At 41.2% G+C, this 19,900-nt stretch overlaps 1 protein-coding gene across 9 annotated transcripts in view; it reads left to right on the forward strand.

Annotated features, from left to right (window-relative positions):
* Nucleotides 1-19,260, forward strand: part of C4H12orf75 (chromosome 4 C12orf75 homolog) — a 36,570-nt gene extending 17,310 nt beyond the window's left edge. For 2 of the 9 annotated variants that reach the window (XM_014865824.2, XM_044746524.2), the window contains 4 exons: nt 12,988-13,023; nt 14,394-14,473; nt 15,562-15,591; nt 18,365-19,260. In XM_014865824.2, coding sequence (XP_014721310.1) covers nt 12,988-13,023; nt 14,394-14,473; nt 15,562-15,584 — 139 coding nt within the window. In that variant the 3' untranslated portion in view covers nt 15,585-15,591; nt 18,365-19,260. Of the gene's footprint in view, nt 1-12,987; nt 13,024-13,266; nt 13,331-14,393; nt 14,479-15,556; nt 15,594-18,364 lie in introns of those variants that run through there. The other 7 variants (XM_014865822.3, XM_044746470.2, XM_070507194.1 and 4 more) reach the window with 7 other exon arrangements.
* The last annotated feature ends 640 nt before the right edge of the window (nt 19,261-19,900 follow it).

The following is a 19,900-nucleotide window of genomic DNA, read 5'->3' on the forward strand; positions in this document are numbered from 1 at the left end:
GATTTAAATTTTAGGCAATATTTATAAGGATATTTTAAATATGTTTCAAATAAGAAACAGTATTAAACAAGTTGGCTCAAATTTAACGTTTGCTGTTAAAAAGAAAAGGTTATAGCCTCTCAGTTTAAACGATAATTCAAATACTTCTTTCACCTAAAACTTGTAAAGTGACGTTTCATTAAGATTTCTTTCTTGACAAAGCAATTTTGTTGTTGTGGAAGGTAGCAACTGTAGAGAAAAATATCTTGGAATGAGTTTACATAAAACTTGTGGAAGCTCTGTCTTTTGTAAAAAATGAAATTATGAATTTCTCATCTTGAGTTTCGTTAGAATCCTTTATAAATTTCCCCTCTCTAACGCAGCTGTGTCAGCTGAGCCCTCTCTACTCCTAGTTACAAACCTGAGGGTATCTGATGGACTTGTTTCTCCTCTGCAAAGTGGCAGGCAGGGAAAGGAGGATGGGGTGGAAGTAACATTGAAAAAGCATGCATTTTGGAAGCAGAAAGACCTGCCTGTAAACTTCCTGCTACCGTTTACTAGCTGTGTGATTTTGTGTCCTTAGCATTCTTTTTTGTGTGTGAGGAAGATTGGCCCTGAGCTAACAGCTGTTGCCAATCTTCCTCTTGTTGCTTGAGGAAGATTGTCTTTGAGCTAACATCTGTGCCCATCTTCCTCCATTTTATGTAGAGGCCGTTACAGCACGGCTTGACCAGCTGTGCTGGGTCTGCACCTGGGATCTGAACCTGCGAACTCTGGGCTGCCCAAGCGGAGCATGCAAACTTAACCACTATGCCACCGGGCCAGCCCCTCGTTAGTATTCTTAACTGTAAAATTGGGATAATACTAACTGTGCAGGGTAACCATCTTCATTGTTATCATCATTATTCTCAATTAGTAGCTCATCTTATTGAGGACTGTATGCCATATAGTGATTTCCGGCACTTTAAGTACATTATCCCATTTCATACCCATGACAATCTGATGGAGGCAGTCATGCTGTTTCATTTTACAAATGAAGAGATGGGGCACAGAGAGATTAAGTAACTGCTCAAGGATTCTGAGGGTTATTGGTACAGTATATTCAGTAGCCAGGGTAACACTTGGCATTGTGCTTTGCTGGCGCCCCGCCACCCCCACCCCGTAAATGGTAGCTAGAATTATCAGGTGGTTTAAGGGTTGTTGAAAAGATTTGACAGAGCCTCTCTTGGATACCTGATGGCAGAAGACTCAGCATGTTGAGGGCCTGGCTGCGGTTAGAAATCACACAGTCCCATTGGTCACCCATCAATACATGGTTAGATGTTCCTTAGGTTGGACCCAGTCTAATAGGAACAGGAAGAGAGAAAGCAGATGGGTGGTCCATCCAGAGAGAGAGAGAGGGATTGGTGGTGACTAGCAAGTGTTGCTGAAATACTTGACTGCAAGGCGCATGCTAGAGGGAGGGGAAGGGAAGCCCTGAGGGGCTCGTGAATGGGGAGAGTGGGGAGGGTGGAGGGACTCGGGGAAAGATCAGAAGGAAGATTTTTTTTTCCTCCAGGGAGTGAGATTTTTCTACTCTAAAATGTCGGAGGGGAAGTCGTTCCAGGAACTAAGCTCCACGGAGCAGCCATGGGAAGCGTCATTAGAGAAGCAGTAAAAATTGTTGAGATCGAGGAAGGCAGCAAGGTGTGAAGCAAGAGGTCAGTTGGGTGATTCTCATGGATTTTTAAATTGTCCAAGATAATAATGGTTAGGAAGAAAACCTTTGAGTTGGGGCCAAGATCTTTAGTGCATGGGGGGCTGTTACAGCAGGGTTGAGATGCCAAAGAGGAGAGTTTTTGAATAGAGGTGAAATAGACCCCATCTGAAAGAGCTGTGAGGGGGCCGGGTCAGGGGAGGTTGGAAGGGTGCTGGCTCCATCCTGTTTGGAGACGCTGGGATATGGGAAAACAAAATGGCATATTCTCGACATTTTGAGAGGTAATACCATGAGGGAACAGCAAGGTTTCTTAGGTAAGGAGGTGGAGAGAACATTCTTGCCTGACTTATAGTGAATGATATAGCCAATGCTGAACTCATCCGTAACACCGTGTGCTTCTTAGAAGGAGAGCCTGGGAGGGGTAGGAACTTGTAATTTACCTCCTGATCCGGTACACCAAGACAAAGAGTGAATGTTACTCTCGTTCTCCAGTCGTACATTCTAGAAGAAAGAAAGGGACCCGTATTGGCCAAGGGGCTCATCCAAGGAGAGAGATTTAAAGATGACTGTCCAAAGAAGTTGTTAAAAAATGAGTGAGATTACACCTAGGCCAAAGCTGTCAATGATCAAACATTAGTTCTCTCCAAAATCATATGTAATGAAGTGTTTGGTAGAATTGATCAGAACCACCCTAAAAAGCAGGAGTCATCATAAAAACATATTATAATGAAAATTACCTGATTATACTTTATCTGGAGAACTGTAGTGTCCATGGAAGTCAACATTTGTCAATTAGTAAACTTATTCCAAAAGATTATCATGAATGGTAACTAAAAATGGATAATTAGAGCTACACGCAGGGTCTCTAGAGGTTTCTATATTAAATTTATACTGTTTACAAATCAAAATAAGTTTGGCCTCTTAGAGGCCCTACAAATATGGAAAAAGAAAAGACTGCAGGCTGTTTTCCTGTTTCTTAGATCATCGCTAGTAAGAATAGCTCTATATTTAGAACATTTTTCTTGATGAGTAAGTAAAAAATAAATCATTTCTTCGTCACATAACTATTTAGTTCTGGAAGGCTAGGGAAGTGAGAATTTCCTAAATTTTGGGACAAGCTGTAGCCAGGATGCGTTAGGAGATGCACATTGGAGTGACTGGCTGCTAATATTTATCATCTGTATTTGTTCTTGAGCGTGTACATTGTGTACATTATGTATCCATGCCGTAGTTCCATTATCTTACCCTGGAAACCTTATTTTGGCTCACTTGGGAGAGCTATTTCATACAACCGAGAAACTAAGCAAATATAGTGAGGAAAATATTCCGACTACCATATGTTACCAAGGAAGAAAAAAGTAGTAGTTTGTATTTGATACAGTAACTCTGTCTGCTTTGTCTTAATTAAGTGATAGTCATTGATAAGATGAAAATCGTAGTAGTGTAAACTGACTGAAAAATTTAGGTGTTCTGTGTGTATATTTGGTTTTAAATAGGCAGGCACAAAATATATTCATGAAAAAAAGGACAGGCAGAGGAAAGCCAGCCGGCCCCGAAGAGCAACCACAGACGTGTGGCTGATTTCGAGGCAGTCCCACCTTCTACAACGTTGACTTAAAGGAAGTCAGAGGTTTTTTATGAAAATCAGTCTCTAGTTCATTCAGGAAAGGTCCACAGATCTAGTGTGAAGCAGACAGCTGTGCGGTTAGCTGGAGAATCTGGGTCAGTATAGATACTCAACCTGAGAAGGGGGAGAAGAGTAGCATGCTGGTTTCACAGGAAGTGAAGTATTTGGTGGAAACTCTGAGATACAGAAAGCAGTTTGGAAACCTGAAGTTATCCGTCTGTGAGCTTAGTGGCGGTGGTTGCCGTTGGTGGCTTTTTTTCTTTTTTCTTTTTCTGACATGCCTGTGCGAGGGCTAACTGTTGGGCTGAGTTTGGTAAGATAGGTATCACTCAACAGCATACTGTTCTGCAAGGATGTGTCATTTTTAAACTATCAACGGAAGGTTTATCTTTTCAACAGTCGCCAGAGTGGGGGGACTGTGATTGACTGGTGGTCTACCCCCAATCAGACTGGTCTCTGCAAACACTTTCATTGATGCCGTGAGTCTGTGTCTGTGAGCATGTGATCCTAGGCGATTCTCATGACACTGTGTGGGTGGCTTCACCCGCAGTACATTTTTTCTCCTCGAACACCTGCTCTTGGATAAAAGAAGCTAAATCTTTGCTAACAGAAAGAGACCCAATTTTAATTAAATTCCCGATGTATCTTTTAAACCTGGTCCATGATTGTTAATGCGTGTTCCACAGTTCTTAGGAAATGTTCTTGTGGTTTAAAAAGTTTTCTTCCTAGGATGGAGCATGAGCTTATGGTTAAAAACTGTTTACATTTTTTTCAACTATGACATCACTTTCCACGTATTTTCAAATAATGCATATGATCAGGAAGAAAACACTGTCTTGATACCAGAGAAAACAGTTTACCAATAAGCTTTCAGTCGTGTTCTCTCTGGAAAAAACAAGTTTACTCTGTAGAGTAGTGGCTCACCCATAACTAGAAAATGGAGTAACTACTTGTTGTAATTAGTGTAAGTCCTTTAATACCACTTTGCTCCTTTTCTCCTTGGACAAGAGAACTAAGTCTTCCTTCTATGATTGGTCCCGGGCACAGCTGTAAAACGGGCGACGTTTATACCTGAACCACAGCTCTTAGTTCTAGCCTCTCCCCTTGGGTCTTCCCCTTTCTCTCTCTCGTGTGCCTCTCCCTTCACTGACACTGAGGCACACATGACTGATAATAGAGAACTTGACTTTCTAACTTTAGCCAACAGGTAAAATTAAACTGTATTTAAATCTTGGCCTTTCCAGTCTCTTAAAAGTATTCAAATAGGTGGTTGCATACACCACTGAATAAAAAGAGCCAGCCTCCCTGCCTCTCTGCTCCTCTCCTTCTCTCCCTTGACCTCTCCTTTCTCTTCCCTTAGTGGGAAAGCCAGAAATCAAGGTGCGCCACGATCCTCTTGTCTTACTGCATTTGGTCATGCTATTAGGGCATTACAATTCTGTTAGCTGTTTTCCATTCAGTCCACATTGCAGGGGCTACTTTGTGGTCATTTAGGCCCTGGTTAGATTAGAGCCAGCTGTTGTAGCCTCTTCTATTTCCCATTTCCTCTCCCAAGAGCACTAGACTGGTTGAAATTAGAATTGGGGCGAAACTATTGATGAAGAGCTGACCATATTTCCCCAGCTTTGCCAGTCAGGAACTTCCTGTTTTCCTGGCAGTGCCTTTGAGAAAAGAGTACACCAACTGGGTGGGGAAGGCGTGGAATGGGGTCCCCTCATCTGGGGTACTTACCTTGATAGGGGACACTTGTCCTCTTCAAGACCTGTTCTGACCATCTCTTGTTGCTGCTAGACCCACAAACACAATCAGATCTCAGAGTGCTCCCCAGGGGCAAACAGAGTCTGAACTGGGAGGAAAGAGGTTATATTGCAAAGTAATTGCAGGATTTTGTAGTTTATACTACCAGAAACCTAGGGAATGTGTGTAGGAATGTATTCTAAGGTGTGAGATGGAGGAGGAAAGAGTATATACCGCGTTAGACTGAATTTATTGATATTGTTATATTTAACAGAGACTCTAGATTTAATAATTTAGGTGCGTGGCTGGGACTCTAACAGTTTAATGAACTTGGTTGATGGAACTTAGACGCAGTGAACTTACACCCTAAGCAGGGGAGGAGCGTGCCAGAACTTCCCTGGTGTAATGGAGAGGAAGGAATCCAAAGGCTTAAGGAGATAGGAATGTTGGCATGAATTTCTCAAGTATGACCTACTCCCCACCGCAGAAGAGACCTCCTTTACTGAGCATTGAGAAAATTGAGAAACACATAGTGAAGGGAGAATCTAAGGCTGTCCTCTGTTAAGACGGCTGTGACAGTGGGAGCTGCTGCCACTGAGATGGCCCCTTTATTTCACTGGGCATGATGGGGCCCCAGAGGAGCAGAGGCCGAGTGGTGGTAGAACTTGACCACCTCAGGCAAGGTGGGCACACTTACCGTGATGGACAGTAGGGATGAAGAGGCAAAATGTTTTATCCTGGAAGGCACTGTGATGATAGCTAGTTGATCACAGTCTCCCTAGGGATTTAGAAGGATGGCCTTCTAAAGGTTCATTTTCTCCCTCTGTATATTTCTACAGTATATACTCCTCGTCTGTGAGCCAGAAACCTGACTTGAGTCACCACAATGGAAAGGCATGGCCTCGTTATCCAGTTTCCAGACCCCAGTCAGACTCAGAGTGATTGAGGCCATTGTCCCTTGAGGGAACTTTCAACACTGCCACACGTGTTCCTCCACATCTTCCCTGAAGGCACTCATGTCTGTGTACTAGAGCAAAAGGAAGTACTTGGACTTTCAGAGATTTCTAGACACTGACTCTGAATTGATGTTAATACCGGAGGACCCAAAATGCCACTGTGGTCCACCAGTCCATGCGTGGGCTTATGGCAGTCAGGTAAAAAATGGAATTTTGGCTAATGTTCAAATTATATTGTGTCCTGTAGTCTGCAGACGCGTGCTCTGGTGATTTCCTTAGTTCTTGAATTCGTAATTGGAGTAGACTATTTGGCAACTGGCAGAATCCCCTCCTTGGCCCTGTGACCTGTGAAGTGAGGGCTGTCCTGGTAGGAAGGGCCCAGTGGAAGCCCGTGGAATTTCCTTTCCCTACCAGGATAAGAAACAATAAGGAATACTGCCTCGCTGGGGGAGTTGCAGACTTCAGTGTCCCCACCAAAGACTTCAACAAATGAAGGTGGAGACACCTCTCATATCCCCATTTAACTTGCCTGTTTGGCCTGTGCAGAAGGCAGATTTATTTTAGAGAGTGACTTCGGATTATTGTCAGCTCAGTGAAGTGGTAATTCCACTTTCAGCTGCTGTTCTGGGTGCGGTTCTTTACTGAAAATACTCAGTGTAGCCTCTAGTTCCTGTTATGCCACCTTTGGTCTGGCAAATACTTTGTCTCGGCACCAGTTTGCAAGGATTGTCAGAATCAGTTTCCTTTTCCCTGGCCTGCCTAACACTTACCATCACAGTCTTGCCTCTGTGTTTTACCCATCCTCCTGCTTTGTCTCCTCTATTCTGCAATGTGTTGGTGTTATTGATATCCCATAGCACATCATACTGGTCCAGGATGTTGATGACATTATAGTGATTGGATCTGATGAACAGGAAGTAACAAGTACTTTAAATGCTTCAGTAAGACATTCAATGCAGGCTGTGGGAGATAAACCCCATTCTTGCTACCAAGTAACATCAGTTAGTGTTCAGTCAGGGTAAAGGAAACCACATTAACCATTTTAGCAGAGAGAATTTACTACTAGAAATTGGTTCCGCAGGTCTCAGAGGATTGAGAATGTCAACTGAGATAACAGAGATGGTACTCACAGGAAGTGGCTACCACTCCTAGGCCTGGAGTGACAAACAAAAGAAGTTGGGGTTATCAAAATCTAGGAGTTGGAGGTGGAGGGGCCTGTGGGGCTGGGACCCAGACTTCTGAGGAGAGGGCACTGTCAGGCTGGTGCTGTCACATTTGGATCTTGTAACCAGCAGTAATCACAGTGGCAGGTCACACAATAGCCACTGCCTGTCCACTTGAACTATAGTGACCAGAGAAGGAGTGTAACAGAGTCTGTTCTAGAAACTGAACCAGCTGCTGGGGTGATGCTGCCAGGAGCAGAAGCAAAGCTGGAAAGAGCAGCCCTCTTTCCCTCCTTTTGCATTTTGTGCCTCTCTAGCATCCCCTTTGGTAGAACCTAACAGGGAGCCAGCTGGCAAAGAACCTAACAGAGTCCCAGCCGCAGCATCACAGCGTATGGGGAGGACGCAGGATTTGGAGCTGAGAGACCAATGAGAGCTCAATGTCCAGCACAGGTTCCCTAGCAAGAGCAGATTTTGTCTTGGTACGCCACAGAGTTACTTCCAGATCACTCTTGATTCGTTGGTGATTTAGGCTCATTTTCCTTCCCCCTCCCTGACCCCAGCCTCTGACTCCATGATGGTGAAATTGGGGCCAGGGAAGAGGAAGGGGGAGGGAAACTGCTAAAGGTTACCTTTCGCCTTCTGTTTTTAGGTGATTTGGTTTATGGCATCTGGTCCCTTCCCTCCTCTAACTCTGTGTTTGCGTCTCTTGGTAGAAGCCTTAATCCCAAGGTTTCTCCCCCTTTATGGTAGATTAAGGGGTGTTCTTGTTGTCCCTGAAGCCTTTCTCTTGCGTTTTCCTTTTTTCAGTGCCTCTCCCTCTAGATGTCCGGGCATTGACTCCTGAACTCTGTTCTGGAACTGTTCTTTAGAAGTGGATTGCTACGACAGGAGATTTACCCTCGTGGATGTCTGTCCACTTGCTCCTTTCCTAAGGGAGCAGGTTACGGGTGGGCTGAGTCTGTAGAGATAGGTGGATAGTTAACTCCTGAGCAGTGTTACCACGTGCAGCAGAGCACTTGGCCTCTTCTCCGGCATCTACTGTCATGGACCTCCTTTTCATTGTCTCTTTTCCAGCATGGACTATTCAACCTTCAGACTCTCCTCCCTGAGGGAAAATTCAAGGGTGAGGTCATCTCATTCTCTGCTCTTCCTGATCTGCTTTAGGACTGGCAGAAAACAGGACAATGGAGCCCATCTGGGAGGGCCTTCCAGACTCTCTGACCGTGGCTGCTGTTCTCACAAAGCTGGGGCAAGGTGTAGCCTTGGGTTCTGCTCTCCCTCCCTGCCTCCTTCACTGGCTTTGGGAACAAATTTTGCAATTTATCAGCAATTACAGCTGCAGGTCACATCATAAATACTACCCTCCCAGTTAACCTGTAGTGACTAGAAAAAAAAAAAAGTCCTCAGTGAAAAACAGAAGTTCCTCCGTGGTGGGGAATGCTCTGGCCTAAGCACAGTTCCCAGCCTGGAACATTCTGGGTCTGCGGGGTTGAAGAAGGCCCACAGACTATTCTCACTCCTTCAGAAATTGAATGGAAATCTGCACAGGCTGACCAAAACGTGAAATTTATTTTGCCTTTGATTTGAATTACATAAGCTCCCTGTGGGACCCTTGGTTGTTCCATGCTCATCAGAAGCTCCCTCTGGCACTTGTATGTCTAAGAAAATATCAACAAATGAGTTATTAAGGCAGGTTGACAACAAAATCTTTCAAGGTATGTTTTGTGAGGGGAAAAAAAACACAATGATCCCTTAAAATGGTGTCCAGATGGGGCAGCAATGATGTTCCGACAGCCAGGGCATGATTCAAATCTTGAGAATCTCCCCATGGATTAGAATCTCGAAGACTTGAGTTTCTTGCTCCGTTGCTAAGTGGTCGGATAAATTGAACAGCTAGAGGTGATGTCTACTTTTCTTAGCAACAAAAAATGACCTTTCAGGGAAGTTAGTCCCCGACACTGGAAGGTATATTTTTTAGACACCCACCTGGAGCTAACCATGCGGTTACTCCCACACGGAATAACTGTGAAGCGATTTCACCTGCTCTTTTGGGGCCTTTGGCTTCTCCGGGCCTTCCTTTTACCGGGAACCTTTATTGCTGCCTGAGGAACCATTTCTTCTTCCCAGTGCCACAGCCTGTGCGGTTGAGGCAGGATCGCATCACCCCAGCTGATCGGATGCTGTCCTCTTGGACACAAGCAGGGGCAGCATTTGGTCCTCAGGCAGCTAAACACCATTGATTGGACTTATCTGTCCACAAGGAGATTTGCTTTAGACCAACCACCATTTTCTGATTTAACCTCAATCTGGACCTGGTTGTCCAGATGAATAGATTCTAATGTAACTGCTGATCAGGACAACTTTTTTTTTTTAATTTTTCTTGAGTTTGTGATAGTTTACACCCTTGTGAAATTTCAGTTGTACATTATTATTTGTCAGTCATGTTGTAGGTGCACCACTTCACACTTTGTGCCCACCCCCCACCCTCCCTTTAGCCTGGTAGCCACTAATCTGTTCTCTTTGTCTACATATTTACTTTCCACATGTGAGTGGAGTCATATAGAGATTGTCTTTCTCTATCTGGCTTATTTCACTTAACATAATACCCTCAAGGTCCATCCATGTTGTTGTGAATGGGACGATTTTATTTTTTATGCCTGAGTAGTATTCCATTGTATATATATACCACATCTTTATCCTGTCATCAGTTGATGGGGACTTAGGTTGCTTCCACGTCTTGGCTATTGTAAATAATGCTGCGATGAACATAGGGGTGCATGGGACTCTTGGGATTGCTGATTTCAAGTTCTTAGGATAGATACCCAGTAGTGGGATAGCTGGGTCATATGGTATTTCTATTTTTAACTTTTTGAGAAATGTCCATACTGTTTTCCATAGTGGCTGCACCAGTTTGCATTCCCACCAGCAGTGGATGAGGGTTCCTTTTTCTCCACAACCGTTCCAACATTTGTTACTTTTTGTTTTGGTTATTTTTGCCATTCTAACGGGTGTAAGGTGATATCTTAGTGTAATTTTGATTTACATTTCCCTGATGATCAGTGATGATGAACATCTTTTCATGTGCCTATTGGCCATCCGTATATCTTCTTTGGAGAAATGTCTGTTCATGTCTCCTGCCCATTTTTTTGATCAGGACAACTTTTGTGCTTGGATAAAAATGAGTTACGTAGCAATTTGGCAAGTTCGACAAAGATGGGTTGTCCCCCACTGCTGTTAGAGGTTTCTTCTAATGCTAATAGAACATTGACTAAGACTCTTCTGCCATCTTGGTTCCCCTTTCCTTAAGTGGGATGATAAAAATTGGAGAGATCCAGCTTGGGAGAAGGGGGTGTTTCTATGATACAAATTAGCCTGGGTTCGCAGTTTATGAAGCAGGAGTTGGAATCACATGAACTTGGATCTGAGTGATGGCTCTATTACCTGTTTGTGTAAGCTTGGCCATGCTACTCAACCTTCCAAAGCCTCAGTTTTTCATCTTTAAAATGTGGCTACTACCTGTCTTGCAGGATTGTGATGAGGATTAAAGGAAGTAATATAATAGCACTAGCACAGCGCCTGGTGCAGTTACACAAGCAGATTGTGAGACGGGGTGATGCTCACAGCTTTTGCAAGAGTGGGATGGAGGCAGCTCCCACTTTAGGGGAGGCCCCATGTTGCTTTGTCAATGGAAGTATTTTTGACTCTTACGTCTTCCATTTTGAGAGGTGGAGTGATGAATGAGAATGTGGAGCAGGGTTATGGTGTCAGATGGGGTTTAAATCTTGGTCTTGCATGTTTATTAATTACATGACTCTCTGAACCTATTTCCTCAGGTCTACACTCTCAGGGTTGTTGTGAGGGATCACAGTGATGCATGTGAAGTGCCCTGCACTGTGTCTGACACATGAGAGGGACTCATATTGATGACCTTTTTGCCCGTGCTGTCTTTAGTCTCCACTCTTCATCTTGTAGAATAATTGTTTCTGGAAGAAATAGATGAGGAAGCAATCTCTTACATGGGAGCACATATACAAAGGCAGGTGTTATAACTTATTTGAATGTTTAAAAGAATGGACATCTTATAAGTCTTTGTAAATGGTAGTTTCAACGTTTTGTATTATAGTCAAAGCTTAATTTGCTATCCAGTAAATACAGTAGCCACGTTATCATTTCCTGCCCTTTAGATGTGTAAGGTTGTTGATTAATTTTATAATGGAGAACACAGTTTGGGTTTTAGGATATTGAATAATTTATAAGAGATAATAGGTTAAAAATAATTTACTGTTTTCTTACATTTGGGGAAGTTAAAGTATATTTTAAAACATTGACTATATCTGTAAGCAGGCAAAAGGGGAAAGAATTAAAAGAAACATGTAATTGGATATGAAAAGAGTAGCTGTGGCAGAAAATCAAATGTCATATTTATTCATATCTACCAGTTCTATAGTTTCAAAAACAATTTCATGATAACGTTAGCCATTCAGGGCCAAAGTAAACAGTTCTAATAATCTTGAAGAAGTTTGTCACCATCATTTTCCTGTTATCTATACTAATGGGTTATAAATCCATTTTAATTAAAAGTCGTAAGCAACACTTTGTCGTACCGCTTCAGTAAGCATAACACCATTTCTAATACAGTATGAGTTTGACACCTTTGAATTAAAAAATGATCCAACTTTGGCACGAAGCAAATGAAGTTGATAATTATCTGGTGAATTTAGGTTATGTGCTCAGTTTGGGTAAATTAGATCGCAAGGTGGATTTTGCAGTCTATCGGAGTATTAGCTGTGCGCGTGGCCAGTGTTCAACAGATAATTGCCATGTCTACCCTGCTCTTCTTCAGAGACTTGGGACTTACTGGCTGTTGCAGTGAAGCGGAATCTCACGTACATATACATTTGAAATATTCACAACTTTTGAAACCGCGATTCGACAAAGCCTAGAATTAGAAGATTCAGTGAAACTGTTTAGTTGATTTCAGCCTGCCTTCTTGACTGAAGCCCTTTAGAATCTCATGTTGAGTTCAGCCAGATACATTTGAATCTCTTGTGTTTTCTTTCTTTCAGAATAGTAACTTAATGTATGCTAACTAGCGCTTCAAGGAAAGCTTCCTGATCCTTTTAGAAATATGCTAAGAAATTCTAGTAGAAGATGGATTGCTCTTATTCAAGGAAAGTGGCTGTGCATTTTAAAGTAGTGAGTTCCTCTAAAAACTTCCTTGGCTACATTTCCTGCATCTCTTTGCAGTAGATCAAAAAATGGCTGGTTTTTTTAGATAAGAGAAAATCAAATTGACATTAACTCTTTTTGCACTCAAGAAATCTTTCACACCTAGAGTTTTTGCCGTTGAACTGGCATGAGAGACACAAAATCCCAGTGTGTGGGGACTGGAAGGGACCTGGGGATCATCTGGTATTTTACAGATGAGGTCCAGACAGGCTTCTTGCCCACAGCCTGTCTGTCACACAGGGAGTGGGTGGCACAGTGAAGACAGCAACCCAGGCTCTTTGACGCCTGATTTCTGTGTGCTTTCTAATCTTGGCTGCCCTCAGTTTTTCATTTTGTTTGGCAGTCAGGCTTTTTGGCATTTGCTGGATTGGCACGTTTGGTAAGTAGAAAATGACCAGTTTTTTAGTGTATGAGTGACAGAAATACCCGATGGAAGAAATAAACAAAATTGTCTTTAACAAAATAAACAAAATTGTCTTTAACAAAATAAACGAAATTGACTTTAACTCAGCAGTCCGCTTTTTCTCACAACCAAAAGTGAAGTCTCTGACTATGTAACCAAATGGCTCATAGCGAATGTTTTTGACCTTTTAGAACAGAAGAATCCATAACAGAAGATGACAAGAGGAGGTATGTTTGGTATTAAAGCTGACTTTAATTTGAATAATTTTGTCCATACCTCATAGATTTAACTTAACATGGATTTTATTTGACTCTTGGATTTAATTGAATACCATGGTACATTACCAATAATACAGATTCCACCAGGAAAACTTTTGGCACAGAGAATACAGGTAGGAGCATGTGATCTGAAAAAGAACTTTCCCAGGGTTCATAATCTTTGCTCTTTCTTTCTTTCTTTCTTTTTTGAAGAAGATTATCCCAGAGGTAACTACTGCCAATCCTCTTCTTTTTGCTGAGGAAGACTGGCCCTGAGGTAACATCCGTGCCCATCTTCCTCTACTTTATACATGGGATGCCTACCACAGCATGGCTTTTGCCAAGCGGTGCCATGTCTGCAACCCGGGATCCGAACCAGTGGACCCCAGGTCGCTGAGAAGTGGAACGTGCGAACTTAACTGCTGCGCCACCAGGCCAGCTCCTAATCTTTGCTCTTTCAAGCAAGCTTGGTTTTTGTCCATGCAGGTGGCCTGTGCTAGTTTCCATCCTTTGGTCTTTGGATGTTCTCTTCTCCTAACCTGATGACTTCCCTCCATTCTCTCAGCCTCCGTTGTCCTCCCACTCCTCCTCTGGTTAACTGCACTTGACTCTCATTACTCCTTAACTCTCTCTCCTCATTTTATTTTATTTATTTATTTACTAACTTTATTTACTCACTTACTAGGATTGGCCTTGAGCTAACATCTGTGCCAATCTTCCTCTATTTTATGTGGGACGCCACCACAGCGTGGCCTAACTAGCAGTGCTAGGTCTGTGCCTGGGATCTGAACCCGTGAACCCTGGGTCACCAAAGTGGAGTGTGCAGACCCAACCACTACGCCACTGGGCTGGCCCCTCTTCATTTTATTTTTATATCTACCTATGGAAAAACATTTTTGTGTGTCATAGCACCGAATACCATGTTGACTGCTCTGAATTCTTGATAAATGTTGAACAATTGACTGTAGCATGTTACTCTGCTATTATTTATTACTATACCAAGTTATAACACCCAACTTCTTTTCTTCTTCCTCATTGTAAGTAAAATATCTAAAAATTCTACTAACTCAGTAAGCTTTCTTTTTTAAATATATGTAATATACATATATATATGTAGTGTACATATATATATATATATATATATATATATATATATATATGTATAGCTTCTTTTTAACATAGAAGAAACAGTTGCATTTCCAAGGGCAATAATATTCTGAATTCATGAGTTATTTTAATCTATGATTGTTTGAAGTACTCCATGCTTCTATCACTTTCTGCACACATTTAGTACCATTGAAATTGGTCTAATTTTTCTATGTCTGCTTCTTTCCATTAAGAAACTATGGAGGAGTGTATGTTGGTCTCCCATCTGAAGCTGTCAGTATGGCATCCAGTCAAACAAAGGCTGTGCAAAAAAGTAAGTAAAGTCGTGTGACATTTATTTTCTCTAAATATTTATTTCATGTTTTGTGAAAAAATAGGAAATTGATATTTCAGCTTGCCCTACTCAACCTACAAGCTACTGAGTTGCAGTGAACATGTGTGAGAACCACGTATCTGTTCATTGTCATCGTTTGTTGAAATCGCCACCCACATGATGAGAGTAATTCCAGAGCAAAATTTAGCTTCTGTTTGTGGTTTTGCCCCATGGATATTTTCAGTTTCTTGTTAATTTCAGTGATAATCAATGTGAGAATGAAAGCTAATATTTCAGTAAGTTTATGGAGTTTTTGTAGTTTGTGGAGTTATGGAGTTTTTGTAAAGGTAAATTCCTGTAGTATATTATAAAGATGACTAAATGATGAGCAGTCTCGTGATTAGAGGAAAAAATAACTGCCTATTTTATAATTAAATGAAGTGAGCCTTCTTTTTCTGAATTTTAACAGTTAATGTGGGGCTAGTGAAATCCTCTTGATAATAGACATGATTGTAACCTTGTAGATTACATCTTGCTTAAGTGAATTTTTTTTTTTTGAGGAAGGTTAGCCCTGAGCTAACATCTGCCACCAATCCTCCTCTTTTTGCTGAGGAAGTCTGGCCCTGAGCTAACATCCATGCCCATCTTCCTCTACTTTATATGTGGGACGCCTACCACAGCATGACTTGATAAGCAGTGTGTAGGTCTGCACCTGGGATCTGAACGGGCGAACCCCAGGCCGTGGAAATGGAACATGCAAACTTAACCGCTATGCCACTGGGGCTGGCCCCCGCTTAAGTACATTTTTAAGTGAGACTTCTGGTGAATAATGCTGATTTATTAACCACTGTACGGTTGTCTCATGTATAGTTTCAAAGGATTTTTAATAGTTCAATTTGCACACAAGCCTGTCTTACATTATTTTTTAACCTGTTATAGTTATTTGTTCCTCATTGCTATTTTTATACTTTATGATGTAGACCAGCAAATACATATATGTCACTACCATTTGTAATTTCCTAGGAAACTAGAATATGTTCTTTATAATCTGAACATTTAACTTTTCTTAATTTTCTCTTTAAGATTAGAAGAAAATACCATGACTCAATAATCAAGAGGTAACTATATTTTTCTAAATAATTGTATGTATTTAACCTTGATGATGAATGTAGATATCATTGCTGTGGATTTCTAAGAAATCTTGAGCTTAGAAGGAGGAGAGTCTCATGGTTATATCTGTGGACTGGAACATGTTTTATTGTAAAGAAGTCTTTAAGGATTAGAGCAATTTTCTTTGCAGTTACTTTTTTGTTTGTTTCATTTTGTTTCAAATGCAACTTAATTCATTTCATAAGAACAAGCTAAGTGTCCACCTAAAACACTAAGGTTTCTCTCTTTATCGCCAGAACTGAGCGGCCAGCAGTTTGGAAATACTAGACAGGGAGAAACCAGAGACGCTGGGACTGAGAATTAGATTAGCGTCAGTATTAAGTATTTGGCAATATCCAGGGGTTAGTTAATATACAGAGAGGAGATGTATCAGTACCAAAACTCCAAGAGAGATGGGCAAGAGAGATCAGTGTACAGAGAGGTAGTTATGCAGGACGGAATCGTAAAATCATAGGCCAAGTTTACAGATTGGGTATTATAAAACATGTTCAATATGGGCAGAAGAATCCATTGTCTATAAGGTGAAGCCCTGTGGACCTGGGATCCTGCTGAAGAGCTTGGAGTTAGAATCATAAGAAGATGAACAAGAATAAGGACAGGAGAAAAATAGCTTTTATTCAGTAACTACCCTCTATGTACCAGTCTCTAAAAAGTATGGAGCAACATTTCCATAGAGGGCAAGAGTCTCTGTTCCTCTGTCCAACAGTGTGTGTGATGTTTGGATCCCCACTGTCCTTCAGTCTTGCTGACTGACATCCAGCCTCTTTTGAACATGCAGTGATTGGGAATTCTCCATCTCCTGAGATGGCCCATTGTCTTTTGGGAGTCAGACAGCCTTGGATTTGAATTCAGGCTCTTTCGCTTTTTAGCCCGGCGAGTTACTTCCCTTTTGTAGCCTCCATTTTGTAATCTGTAAAATGGAACCAATGCTTAGCTTGAAGAGTTGTTGTAGAATTAAATATGAAATAAATGGTAGCTTCTGCTATCATTGTCATCGTCATTATCATCGTCATCACTATTATCATTATCGTACTATTATTCTTTTTGGTAACCAGAATCCAGCCATTGGCAGACCAAGGCAAGACTGATTTGGTATTGAACCAACTCCTTGCCCAGGGCCATATTGACGTTGGTGTTTGGGATGGGGTGGGTTGCAGAATAAGCTCATAGGTGGAGACAGATAAGCTGTAACCAGTACAGTTCCTGACAAGAACTATAATATCTTGCGTAGCCACTTCTTTAAAGACTGTCATCAAGGCAACAGCATCGTGGAGCTTAATTCCCTAGTATCTGTGACCACATTGGGGTGTTGCGTTTCCCTCTAGGAATGTCCTGGAGATTTTCTATCTCTAGTATTTTTAATAGAGTTCTAACCCTCCTTATAGATTTTGAAGTTCCCTGCTAATCTTCCTTTTATGCAGGAGTATTTCTGTTGTTTGCATTAAATGGAAAAGATAATCTAGTTGACAGTAAGCATACTTTACTGTTTACCCTCCTGAAAACAGGATGAATTTCAAAAAGCATAAGGAATAGAGTGGAAAGGGGTGCCACGTAGATCAATATCAGGAGACTGGGATGCTCTGTTATTAACACAGGACCTTAGATGAATTGCTTACCTTCTCTCAATTTCAGTTTTCACGTCAGAGAGATAGACAAGATGGTTGTTCAACTTTGTTTGTGGATCTAAAATGCCCTGATAACAATTTTTCAATATTGCTGGTAAGCTAGCCCATGTGACTTTAGACAGCTAGGTAGAATATTTCCTTACTGCTCATGGCTAGAAATATATATTATTTTATTGCCATCCCTCTCTCTTCTCAATTTTCCCCATTCTTTAACTCTATTTCTAAACAATCAGTTTGAATCTGGTCTGGGTTTTGCCTCCTTTGAATTACCTAAAAAGTTTTCTAAGTTGAAAGGCTTCCTATTTTCCTTAGTTGCTAAGCGTCCATTGTGGTACTTACCTGGATGTGTCTGAACTCTTGGCTTTCTGAGCTTGAATTATTGGGCAGAAACCCTGATGAAAAGACTATCCTTTGGAGAGGGAGATATTTTATGGAAAGGATCAGAGACACATTTTTTGACCAAACATGTAAAATCTCTCTAGAAATAAAGCCACTGATCTCACTCAATGACCTGAATTCAGTGTTGGCTTGGTTACTTTTTGAAGCAAATTGACGAATGATTTCAGAATCTCTTAAAATTTCTTCTACAGATGACTCGAGGGTGCAAGTTATGCTCATTTGGATGTGTGGAGCACTGCCAGCATAGAGGAAACTGAAGTGATGATTCTCACATGTCAATGGATATTCTAGCTGCATCAGAATCCCCTGGGGGAGCTAGAGATAATGTGGATGGCTAGACCCCTCCCAGGAGGGGCCGACCACCTAGGGAAGGAGGAGGGTTGTGGCTGCGCAGTCTGTATCTTTAATTTGGGTGATGTTGACATGCAGCTAGGTTTGGGCACCACCATGTTGTATTTTAATTGTAAGTTTATAAGTCTCTTCCTCCACCTGACTTTGTCTCTTTGTACAAGTATCATCACTGCTTAGTGCTGTGCTGGCCACATATTAAGTCTTAAATAAACATTGAGTGAATGTTGAATGTGTGTTTTACTTAAAAGAAATTCAGTAGCTAATTTGTAGGCTTAAAGCTGAATCTAGGTGGTACCTTTTCAAGCTTGCTAACTCTTTCCCCTTTTTCTGTTTGTTGTCTTCATAGCTTGCTCATCAAGATTTGGAAGGAATTTCACTCCATGGGACTTTCTAATCTGCACAGACATTTCCAAGGAAATTCTAAACAGTCGCCTGGCCCCAACCCCCCATCCCTTCCAATTCTTAAGTCTGTAGTTAAGGCCATGGGTACATGTTGAATGTTGTGGTACTAGAAAGGAATTGGTTAAAGAGTGCACTCGTATATGGAACTCTCTGTGGTCCACCTGCGGAAGACAAGCTTACAGGCTATCAGAGGCGTCTCTCGCCCTGCTGGCCTCCAGCGGCATGTTCACCCTGGCCACTCAACACAGTTCATGAAGATCATGTCTTTTCACGGATACTTTTTTGATAGTTTTTGTATAACAAGATCCTTATTCTATTTATAACTTAAGATAATAAGGCAGTATAAATGAGTTCCCTAAAGTAATATATTTGTGTATCTTTCACTATTTCTACTTCACATTAATTTTTAGCTGTGAAATTGTTAAATTGATTCTTACTGTTATCTCTTTCCCTTTTTTACTATTTAGTTTTCGGCTTTATTTACATGTCAGAGACTTTCCTTTATTAGGAACAATGTATTACATTGCAATATTTAAAAATAAACTTGAAATTTGCATGCCATGTGCGCATTTTGTTTACCTTCCTATTTTCTTTAGTCAAAGGCTTGTGTAGCTACAAATCCTTCATAGCCATTGAGTCTCCCATTCTACCTTTGTGTGATCATGGCATCTCATCGTGTTAATTCTGTACTATTTTCAAGGACTCGTGACTGATGGTTAGATGGGGTATTTGGAAAGTTCTTAATTTGATAATGACCATGTGTATCCACTTAGTACTACAATGTAAATTACTCAATTTACCAATGTATTTCAACAATTAAAACATTTTTATCCCTCTTTACCTGGATTTCTTAGTTATTTTTCGAAAGAACACTTTCACAGAAGTCACACATGACATTGTGATATGTAGATACAATATATCAATATGTAAAGATAATAATGTATAGATAGATTACCTTGAAAAACCAAAATTTTTCATAAGAAGAAAAGCATTATCTTATATATTTGGTCCATAGATGACAACCAGAGGGATATCAAATTGATAAAAAAAAAAATCGAAGGTAAGAATCACCAATAAATGATCATGATACACGTACTCCCGTCCCATAGCCACAAGTCCATGATGGCCTTTAGGTGGAGCATCAGCAGTTTATCCCATTAGGGATAATGGATAGGTTCGCTTTTTGAAAAGTTTTGATTTTGAAATAATTTTAGCTTTATAGAAGATTGTAAAGCTAGTGCAGAGTTCCTGTACACCCTTTACCCAGGTTCCCCTAATGTTAACATCTTACATGAACATAATACATTTGTCAAAATGAAGAAATGAAACATTAGTACAATGCTATAAGCTAAACTACAGTCTTTGATTGGATTCCATGAGTTTTTCTATTAATGTCCTTTTTCTGTCCCAGGATCCAATCTGAGCTTCCATTTCATTCTGTTGCCTTTGGTCCTCCCATCTCCTTAGTCTCTTCTGCCTG

Source organism: Equus asinus, chromosome 4 (genome assembly GCF_041296235.1).
Source record: "Equus asinus isolate D_3611 breed Donkey chromosome 4, EquAss-T2T_v2, whole genome shotgun sequence".
In the NCBI taxonomy this organism is placed as follows: domain Eukaryota; kingdom Metazoa; phylum Chordata; class Mammalia; order Perissodactyla; family Equidae; genus Equus; species Equus asinus.